The following is an 11,790-nucleotide window of genomic DNA, read 5'->3' as shown; positions in this document are numbered from 1 at the left end:
TTGTCAGTTAGAGACTGCTTGCGCTAACACAATAACAAAAATTATCACATTTTATCACACCTTTGTAGGACTATTGTCTAGTACGTGTGAGAAGAAAAGGTTCACTGTAGTAAAGAACTTCCCTCTAATTGGCTAACATCCTGGTTCAGGTGTATAAATAAATCGCATTAACCTTCTCCGTTTCACTTTTAAACCCAGTGGTCTTTGTGTTAATCAGTCGCAGAAATGTCTCTCCTTAACCTTACCAAAGTTCCCAAACGAAGCCTTGTTTATTTTAGTATTGACCAAAGTACATGTATTGTTGATACAAAGAAACTCAGAATGAAAGACTCCGGACAGCCTTTCACCAATTCAGCGCCACAGAAAAACGCTGAGGTTATGATAAAATTTAGCATTACAGAGCTGGACGCAATAGTTATTGCATCAGATGGTGAGTTGAAATTTTTTATTTATATTTTGTTTAGTGTGGTGTTCGATGTTGTATAGAGTAATTAAAGTTGCATTCGATCTCTAGCGAAAATAATTGCGGGGCACTAACTTAGTTTTTGAAATTTTATGGGGACATGCTAGGCTGTAGATCACTATGTTTTCAACCAGTTTTATAGTTTTCATCTCATTTGATTGTGTTAACTTAACAACTTCAATTTTCTTTTCTCAGATAACGAAGATAAGCTGAACCTGGAGGAAAAGAAGTTTGTTGACGATCCAAAGAATGCCAATCTTTTCTCCAATCCTCCCTCTGGCGAGAAGCGATGCCAACAAGACCCTAAGAATTCAAATCCAGCGAAAAGAACTAAGACATCTGATGACGAGGTAATTCTCTCAGTTTTCTCGACAATGTCCGACGTAGTTAAAGAGGAAAAATAATGGACTTACAGCTGCAGTTTAATGATACCGTAGAATTCCAATAGTAACGGCCCCAGTTACTTTCGGATTTAGCAGGCAAAAGCGGGAGCCGCCACTTTTGGGCAGCCGTTACGTTCGGATAGTTAAAAAACGTTTGTAAGGTAATGCACTTGCTACTTTTGGGTGGGCCGCTACTTTCGGGTGTGCCGTTACTTTCTGGGTTCAATAGGAAAGTAAAAAATTAACGTTACCTTCGGGGAGCCGTTATTTTCGGGGGGACCGTTACTTTTGGAATTCTATGGTATATCGAAAATTTGTTTCCTGGGTAATTAGTTACCCTGACTCGTTCCCCGTCGTCTCAATCTCCTTACGCTTCTCTCCTTTCTCAGTCCGCACGTGTCTCTAGCGTCTCAAGAGAGACGACTTCGCTACCTACTGCAGAGTTTAATCTACAAGTAAAATACCTTAACGCTTATCCGTTAACAGATAATTGACAGACAGTTAGCGGCCTTTAAAGAACAAATCATTCGGTAGATTTCAGACTTCACCGCCGAATAAAAACTTTCGTGGTGGACAGATTTTGGTCACATGCTAAGCAACGACTTAAGCAAGTTACTCAAATTTCATTCGTGATCAATAAAGGCGTGTTTTGGTGAACTATTTTTATGCTTCTGGCGTTCAGAATATTTCGGTTTATAATTATATTGATCCGATATATAACAGAAACTATTATCAGTTTGCTCTGAATTTGATACTGGGTTTGCAATCAATGTAATGTTTATGACAAGATAGAAACAAACTACAGAATGCAAATCAGTTGGGTGTATGGATGTCCTGGAGTCCCAGATATGCTAATTGGGCCAATGTGCGCGTGTGTTAGAAACAACTTGACGAATGAATAAGCGAAATGTTTTGTTTTGGTATCTTCAAATGGTTTCGCCCATTAAACAGATTGGTGTTAAAATATGTTTTCCCGTGTACGGTCACATATTTCTTTGAATACTTCACTCGGAAGCTCAGGCCAGGCCTAACTTAAGGTACATGTATTGGGGCTTTGTTTACTTAAAACAAACAAAGGGCCAAAGATAAATTTAGCAAGTGGTAATTATTGTCAATGCGGAGATTTCACTGGTTTTGACTGGTCCTTTTAATGACAAATTCTCCTTAATAGGGAGAGACTAATAAATTATCGAACAGGTATTAAATCATATATGGTCTGTGAAAGAGAAGAGGAAAACTATATTAATGGCAGTTTAAAGGTCAAACGAGAACTGCATTGACTTACAAGTGAACTTTTGTCAAGATACACTTAAGAGCATCCAGAACTTTTCTTTATCCAGTTATTATTTACTCAATATATGAGCCTAGTAAGTACTCACTAGTGACACAATGATCGCGCGTAACATCGAGAGTTTTTTCAACTGATAAAGGCTTGAGAGTTAGCCGAAACGTCTTGCCAAAATATACAAGTCAGTGACAAAAAAAGGGCACTTTTTATTAACATTACTATGATACAATCATCGCAAAAACATTTGCTTCCCGTGACTTGGAGTTTCTAGCTGAATTTCTGCTTCTGATCCTTAAGTCTCTGGTGAGTACTTAGCCTTGATCAAAAAGGGCTTACCTTTTACGCAGTGTTGACCGGTCTCAAACTTCAATGGTTTTCTTCCGCTTAAGGAAAGAGACAGCCTCATGCGGGCTATTGAAACACAAATATTCTCTGTTACGCGTGCTGATAAACAAACATTCCTTAAAGACCGAACGTTTAAAAGCAATTGTTTGAAACTGTTAAATTTCAGGTTCAGTTGCTGAATGCCCTGGTGGCTGAGCAGGCAGAAAAGCAAGCCCGGCTGAAACAACTGCGGGTTGAAAAAGCTGTCGTCCAGACAAGAAAGGTCGCTATCCAGTCAGAAACACGCCAAACAGCTGATGCAGCAGTACAGACGGACTTCCCCGACATCATGGAAGACCTGAAAAAACAAGTGGCAAGCCTGACCAACATCGTGGCAGAATTAACGGAATTTAAGGCTAAACGGGCATCGAGGCCCACCCCCAGCACCCCTCCAATATATTTTAGCGACTCAGATATATTTTGTGACTCTCTGATCAGCGGTATCGTTGACCAAGAGCCTGTTGCGGCCGTGGATCAGTCTCTTCCTGTTCCTAATGTGTCCGTGAATCCTGCCGTTCCTGCTTCAGACAAACTCCCACCTACCATGAATCAGCGTCTACTTGTTCCTCCCCCGCCAGTAACTGATAATGCCGTTCCTGCTTCATGCAAACTCTCTCCTGCCGTGAATCAGCATCTACTTGTTCCTGCCCCGCCAGTGACTGATAGCGCCGTTCCTGCTTCAGGCCAAAATCGCTTCGTGTCAATGCCGCTGTCATCAGCAAGCCCTCATCCTCAGCTGCGATTCCCGTTATCCGCCATAGACACCAATGCGCAAGTTGTATTCAACAGCATTGACCGTGGGCCAACTGACGACCAGAAGCGCAAGGTCGAGGCCATCGTCTTAATGAGTTCCCAGATGGTTCCCTCTGCCATGGCTGCTGTTAATGTGCTGTTTTCAGAAGAGGAGCTTGCGAATGGAAACACGTCCGGGACTAACGGATACAAAAAGCTGGACAGCTTAAAACTTCGTTTCCTGCAATCAGTTCTACGGCAAAAGCACGAGTCGGAAACCTTCACAGAGGACTGGGAAAACATTAAGGTTAAGATAAACACTTGGTGCAGGGGAAAACGGACAACATTTCTTCGAAGACTACAAAAGCAAATAGATTTCAATTAGTAACTAGAATTGTATTTTCATTCTTTCATTTTTGTAAACCTTTGTTAGTTAATTAATAAGCATTAAGGATTTTTTTTTTAGAACGAGAGGAAGTAAGAATATTGTAAGTTCCAGTCCACAACTAAGCAATAAAGTGATTTTGAAAATGTAAGCATGTTGTTGCTGCTCGATTGAGAGGAAGGGAGAACAATAAAAGCATGAGGATTTCGAAAAGTTGAGGGTCATAAAATCGGAACGGGATAGAGAATCGTGTGTGTGACAGTGCGCCTATGAATTCTTAATCCCGTAACGATTATCCGTGTCCGGCAGTCAAAATTAGTTTTTTGTTCAATTTCAGTCAATAACATCAAACTCTTGTTTATATGGCTGAAAACTTCAGAATTTCCACCGTAATGTGAATTTTTGTGAGCCCAGCAACCGGACCGTACCAGTATTAACGAACAAATGAGCCGCTTTTTTGTAGTTTAGGCCTAAAAAGTACTCCGGTTATCCTGAACAGCACTTCGGTTAGCCTGAATAGCTCTCCGGTTAGCCTGTTTACGCCTAGCTTTCAATAATGCTAAGGTTAACGCTGTATATAAAATTTTCGAAAGCTGTTACCCAGTGTTGTCATGGCCTGCGAAAACAGCCGTCCTTCTTTGCTCCCGGCCCGAGTGGCGTCCTTCTTGCGAAACGCCACTTGGGCTGGAAGTGAAGGAGGACGGCTGTTTTCGCAGGCTAGTGTTGTCATAAGTATCGCTTGCCATGCGGGCGTCCCGTGTTCAATTCTTCCTGGGGTCGCCTGTCACAGTGTTCTTTTTACGTTGTTTTACTTAGAAAAATTTCTCACTGCCGGTCATTGAGTCTATTTCAAACCTTGTCTGGCTGCCGGACACATTATCGTCGAATAGCTTGAACTTTTTCCCCCAGATCCCCACCCAGCTCTTGTTTGGCTGCGCAAATACTGGGACCGAAGGCTATGTTGTCAACATGGCGAACAAAACGTTAATCATATCGACAACAGTCTACAACGTTGCTGGCACAAAATTTTGCTTCAGTTTCTGCCGAGTAAATACTGCATGTTTACTCACTTATTTGAATTCTTCACATGTCATCTGAAATCACTAATGTTTATTTTCAATAAATTGAGAGCACTGCTGAAAGAGAGAGCTGATTTCGCAAACGTAGGACCCATGATCACGAATAAAGATTTTCTATCGTCAACTTTAAGTATGATACTTGTTGAAAAGCACTGGGATCGCTGAAAATCTGCGAGAAGTTGCTTGTTTCCATCGTTTGCTTTTACGGCCGCCGCAGCATAACTCAGGTGTCAGCCAAGCTAAACTTGTTACTGATTGTTGAGACGAAAGAACGGTGAGTTGAACGTTAGTTCTTCAACGCGGTTAGCATGTCATTTTGCACAGTTGAAAAATGCATGCTATTTGACTCACTGGCGTGCCATTTCACACGGTACGGAGCTAGACACACTTCATTGTTTGCTGAGACATGCGACTTTTGTTTCTACAGAGCGATAGTAACAAAGGAAAAATTTTAATGAGGCGTGCCTTCTGACACACTGCTCGGAAGACGGTGTGTCATTTGACACACTGTCCATTGTTTAGCGTGTCATTTTAGCGTGCCCGTGCGTTCACCTTTTTCCCTGTTTTTCCATGGAGGGTCACAAATGTTACTTCATACAGCACAACCAAACAGGAAAAAAGAAAGCTGGCAGGTAAATTTTTCCAGCATTTCATACATCCATAAAGTTGCCACTATCCTAAATAAATGCCTCAAACAATCAATAAGTACATTTTGATTGCTTGGTCCACTTTGACGACTGTGGCCCAGGTTGCACCCCCATCTCCCAACCCACCCCTGTCACCCACATAAAAACCTTCAACTATCCTCAAAGCATTAAGATGAAATCCACTAGGAGATAGAGGAATATTAGTTTTTACTGGACAAAAATCTGGTACCAGAATAATTTTAGGTATTTTATAGTCAATTTAACATTTTCTTAAAGCTTGAGACAAAAATAGTTCCCTGAAATGACACCAAAAGCAATTTCCTGTGGGAACTTGAGAAAATAAATTTCAAAGTTCAAATAAATTGTGCAATCACAGGTAAACCTTCAAGTGTGATTCCTTCTTAATTCATTTTCGTCGGGCGGCTTTCTAGCAATTTGATCTGTTGTTTAGTTTTGTAAGTAGTAATTATTGTTTTCTGGGCTAAAAAAACACCCTTTAATAGACCAATGGCATCTGTGCAACTTTGCGCATTCCTTGCATGATTACTAGACCTCACTAGTAACACTAATGAAAATTCATTGTTTAGTAGCTGATTTAGCAATGTTTCTTGACTGATTTGCATTTATGATTGACTGATCAGCCAGCACCAGTTGTCTCCTACGACAGGTAAATCTCAGCACCTACAAATGAAACTCTGAAAGGCGGCTCACAAGCACCTATGGGAGCACTTCAAAGACGCCTCCCAAATTTACGAACGTTGTAGCTGATCATTACAGATTACCTGCTTCATACTTTGTACAAGTAGTTCAACAACTTAACATATATGTCCGCCCCGTATAATAATCATAGGCTCGGTTCAAAATCAATTTCTTAAGTTGTTTAGAATGAAAGTGATCAAGAAAAATTGTATGTAAATTAAGCAAACCCATTATCAGCAATTTAACATTGTATCTTTTTTACCTCATGTTTATCAACAATTTAACAAAGCAGTTCTTGTTTATGGCAAGCAGAGGCCATGGCCAATGGCATCAACGACCCAAGTTGGGAACATTCAAGGGTATACAGGGATAGCCCTGCAGTGGCCAAGGAGAGAGCCAGCTGTTGAATTTGGGGGGGCATATAATGGCCGAAAGAATTCAACATTACATGTCCCTCAACACCAAACCTGCGCCACCAATTGAGGTAAGCAGCTATGCAAATTATATCTATCTCCTGTTATCTCTGGAAATGTAACCTGTTGGGAATGCTGAAGTTTGTTTATTTGTCAAGCTTCACAAGGTGCTGAGTGACCCAGTAAGAAAGGGGGAAAAATGTGCCTTCACCTCTTGGCGAAAAAGCTTAAGATATAACGGCAATTTCTAAATTTACATAGAGCAATTACATGACACACAGTGAAGTACAAATGTAAACTTGAGATGCAAGCTAATAAGGAGTTGTTGTTCCTTTTTTACTTACTGAATCAGGCTCTCCTGTTTAACTGTTCTTAGTGTTGTCCAACTCTACTCAATAGAAGCAGTTGTACAGAACAATGAAATGGATTTTTGTAGCCCTTGACTGTGCACATAAAAGGCTGTCAAAGTCCTCATTTAAGGAAAGAAAACATTAGATAAATCTTTTACAAGACATTGATCCATATAGAGGAAATGTATCAAAGTACGTAGTATCATAGTACGTTTTAACCTGTCATTTGCTTTTTTCCTTCCCCTTCGTGTTAAGGGTTCCTCAATAGAGCTACAAGTCTCATAAAATAAATTTATACAGCAATTCTACACACTAAAACGGGCTCTCTGAATTATATGCATATATGTTTGGAGGCTTGTTATGTACGGATAGACGTATGTCCACGTGCTTCAGTGCTAAGTTGTGGACACCTGCCTCAAACTATGAAATATTTTTATGTTCCTCATGGACAAAAAGAGTAGTACAAAACACCGTGTAACAGTCTTTTGTATTCATATTTAGGATTGATCCATATAGAGAAAATATCAAAGGCAGATTACCTTGGGGTGGAACATTAAATCATTTGAGGAAAAATGCAGATGTAAGGCTCTTTATCACTCCCCCAAAAAATCAAGAAATCCAAGGGTTTTTCTTGTCTCCCTCCACGACATAACAGAGTCAGCAAAGTTACTATGGGATTACAATGATAGAGTGGGGGTTGTATTCCCATAGCCAGACCCTTCCCCAGTAACTTCAGTTCTACTGGTACTACATGGTACAAATACATGGCTTGTTGGTAAAACAGGAATTGTGTATTTGTTCGGGTTTGTAGATAAAATGAACATCCCCACCAGAAAAAGTGTAATTAAAGTTATTAACCCTCTTGATCAACAGAGTCTTCTTCACAAGCTGATGAAGAATAACATGCTTGTGAATATTCAGATATATATTTTCATGCTAACTTTAAACAGTATTTTTTAACTTGATTAGCTACAGGTCTCTGTTTATTTCTTGCAGGTAGGAGTACTTCAAAATTCAATTATGGCATTTGCTTTTTTTGTAAAACATAACCGTTCTTGGCTTCTCATTAAGGTCAATATTAAACCGTATATATACTCTCTCAGGATGATATGAGTTTGAAGTTCACTCCCATGACTTCTCAATAACCAAAATTTAGCCACCCTAAACTAGACTTCAAATTTCTCCTTATGTAGATCCTCACTCCTGGCTATATCCTGCCTCCTAAGCCAGGAATTATAGTCCTTGATCATGTTTAAATTGCCCAATGTACCTCAATATTTTTAAAGAACTGTTTTTAAAGCAGGACTGAATGAGGTAATATCTCTGTTGAACAATCTACTTGACAAAATTGGAACAAAACATGGCAGATTTGATCCGCTAGCTATCTGGTGTGATAACCCTCAGGGCCAATTTAAAGAATGCCTGGTTTTTTACCTCAATCACCTGGTGAAAACAGAAAAGTTTCTGAGAATAGATCTCAAGTTTCTTTTGGAGAGACATTTGTACTCAATATGCAACAGGTGATTTGGCTGTATACAGAAGTTCTTTTACACAGTAGAGAGGTAAATATAGTAACTATAGAAGTGGTGTGTTACCACAGGACGTCAGTTAGTGTGTTGAGATCAAAATGTACTACACAAAATACAGATGAAGCTCTTCTTCAAGGATTTAGAAATGACATCCAATTTAAAAGAGTTTGTTACCTAATCTAGACAGGAGCAAGTTAGTTTATTGGGTAACTGCACATGCTGGACAAGTCAATTGGCTATCATGGCCGTCTTACATATATCAGCGATTCCAGGAAAGTTTTCCTGAAGAAAAGTCTATCCATGCCTTCAGAGGCCTAAAATCTTTTTACGAAGAAACACTGTGCACATTGCTTGAATGCTGTTTCTGATTACTGGCTCAAAATATGATAAACACATAAGCTTAAATACAAAGTACTCTTACCTGAAAACTTGTGCTCACAACCAGAACATTTTTGATACGTTGTGCACGAGTAATCAATAAAAACTTGATCATTGAAGAAAGCAGAATTTAGCTTCACTGGTCATTCGGAATTCTACAAGTCCAAAATGAAACCAGCACACGTTCGATTATAGCATTCATGAAAAACTGAGAGAAAATGGATGTTGTACGTTCCACTATATTGGAACTATGAACATCCGACTGACTTCCGTTCAATTTCCAGTTACCGAAAACTGAACAGTTCTGTCCACAGTCCGAAAATTGGACACGCTACTTACTTACGCACATGATAACAGAGTGGCTAGTGTTGCCTAGCAACAGTAGCCACAAAAATTTATGATTTTTCACCACAAAATTTCAATATCACTGATTAAAAATCGCTGTTTACAAAATTAAAACAAAGATTTAGTCTATAATTTGACAATTTTATTACAACACAACACATAGAAATCGAGATCCTTTAGGACTCCTTGGAGACCCTCTTGGATATGCCCTATGCATAACTAATGAGGACACAAATCCCGCTTTTGATTCATTCTAAAAAAATGCTTCTCAATAATTTCCACTGAAGTGTTACACCTAATCTTTAAATCTGTCATTAGTAAGAAACACGTATAGAAACTCCAAGCGTACACCTAACAACTTTGCTTGTTTTACGTTCAATTTGTATTGATGTAACGATAGCACGACCATGTAAAAAGTCAGATGTGAATTAAAAAATGCAACTAACATAGTAATAAATAGGCTATTAAATGCCTTCCTCATTGCGAGATTCCACAAAGCCACCCCTGGCTTATCAACCCACTTCTCTGGGACTCAAGTCATTTCACTCTGATAGAAAAAAGCGGACATTTGTTTTGCATCTTAAGGAGACTGAAATACTAACCAGCTTCTGTGCCACACTTCACACTGGCAAAGAGCGAAAAACTTTTCACCCATCGTCTTCAACATTCTGCCATATTGCACGAATTGAGCTCATGTGTTTTTGATCGCGTGATATGAAAGATGCCACCCATATTTGGATAATCACATCTTATCAACGCTGGTGATATTCAAATTGTTAAGATAACGGAAACTTGTTGAGCTGACTTGTTAAAGAGCTGACTTGAATTGATTTTGAGCTGACTAAAATGGCAAATGATTTTGTGAACAGTTTCGCTCACAGCCCATTTTTGGTCAAGGTAACTCCAGGTAATAATATTCTCTTTCAGTGGTAGAGGACACCTTTATGTGTTTACATTATTTTAATTTAAGAGCTTCTGGTTCAGCACGCCACTTTCCGGCAAGTCTGTTAGGCTACAACTTTCAGCAGGAATTTCTAATATAGCTTGTTTATGGTGAATAATTAAAAATGCGTCCATATCTACTTTTAATGCAATAATTAGCACACGCGATTTATGCAACTAGTGAGTTCGTCTAAGACCTCATTCATCTTTCTCCATTCCAATAATTTATTAGCGCATTTGGCTTTGTCGCAATCTATATTTAGCAGAGTCTGTAAGACTGAGGACACTTTTTACACAAAAATACGGAGAGCAGTCATTTACGTTTACATTTTTTAACTCACAAAATCCCAGTAGTGTCAGTTTGCAAGTAGAATAAAGATAATTATAAAAATAAAGAGAAAAAGAATATTAAAAGAAAATGGTATCAGACGGGTGCCAAGGTTGATTTCAGTGCTGGAGCTGTACGCATCTACACTGTCATTCAGTTCACATAGAGAAACTTTCTTACAGTTACAACTTCAGTTACAACATGTGCTTATCCAATTATATATTTTTGCAGTCTTTCGATGATGGTGCTTCTGTACTAACAAAGTGTTCAGTAGAAAGACTAAAAACTATCCTCAACCCAGATGAAACCAGAACAAACAGCTTATCCTCAACAGCTACAAGAATGCCATTCATCAGTTTTGTAATTTTGTAGTTTTGTAAGGCAAAAGTGACCACAAGATCATGATTGTCGCCTTCGAGAAGGAGTCCAGTGATCTGTCTGGCTTGATTTTGCTCAAAGAAACAGAGTTACAAAGCCAGAATGACGACTACAAGCCAGAAAATGATATGGGAGGTCAGCTATTGTGTTAGAAGAGTTGATAAGACTTCCTTGTGTCTAGGGGACATTCTTCTTTCCTGTGCAATAGAAGAGGTTAGAAATAGAGCAGAGCCTGATACCCACAGAGCTAGTACCTTCATCTGGCTTGTTTTAGCAGGAGGATTCTCCAATTTACCTGCTCTGCGTGTGTATCTTTTGCATGGGTTTGAGGTCATTGGTTTTCACAAAGTCGAAAATGAGGTCTTAATGGCTGTATGCAATGTTGGTGATGATAACACAAGAAGGGCTTTAAAGCAAGTTACGGGCAAATTGAAAAGCACTTTCCTCCTACCTGTCGTGAAGAATGCTGCCACTATACAGGCACAGATAACATGTATGGCACCAACATGTATGGCACCAAATGTATGGCACCAAATGTATGGCACCAAATGTAAATGTATGGCACCAAATGTACTTACGTTCACTTGTGGACGGCAACACTCCAATTCTGAAGTCCTCGACAACAGCAGGACGGCAACATGTGTTGTGCAGACATGCGCAATACAGTCTTCACATGTTAAATTACTTCCAGTCAGCTGTCCTCTAAACCAACTGTCCAGGTATCTTAAAGTCCCTATTATGGCTGGTAGTTTTCTTCCTGTTGGAAGGGGTCTGTGGGTTGTTAAAGACAATAATTCACGAAAGATCATTGAGTACAAAATTTTAATAAGAACACTTAAAAGGAAAAGTACAAAATTCTCAAAAGATAACTGAACAAAATTAATTCAATAGCAACAGGTCAAAGTGTTTTACAAGTCCTGAGAGATAATGAAAAAATTAATTCAATAGAGACACGTAAAGGAAACTCTCTTGTAATCGATGAAACCGTTACGCACACCATAACATGGGCTGTAACTTTTGTCCGGCTGTAATCTACTGTTCAAATGGCTAATGGAACGGTGGATACA

At 39.3% G+C, this 11,790-nt stretch overlaps 1 protein-coding gene across 1 annotated transcript; it reads left to right on the top strand.

Annotated features, from left to right (window-relative positions):
* On the top strand, window positions 1-7,801 carry LOC145499698 (uncharacterized). Its single transcript, XM_081479223.1, has 2 exons — window positions 1-813; window positions 2,646-7,801. The coding sequence occupies exon 2, from the start codon at window positions 2,808-2,810 to the stop codon at window positions 3,633-3,635; it is 828 nt and encodes a 275-aa protein (XP_081335349.1). The 5' UTR covers window positions 1-813; window positions 2,646-2,807; the 3' UTR covers window positions 3,636-7,801.
* Window positions 7,802-11,790: the final 3,989 nt, after the last annotated feature.

Source organism: Orbicella franksi, chromosome 10 (assembly GCF_964199315.1).
Source record: "Orbicella franksi chromosome 10, jaOrbFran1.1, whole genome shotgun sequence".
NCBI classification, from domain to species: domain Eukaryota; kingdom Metazoa; phylum Cnidaria; class Anthozoa; order Scleractinia; family Merulinidae; genus Orbicella; species Orbicella franksi.
This window is presented reverse-complemented; position numbering and strand designations above follow the sequence as displayed.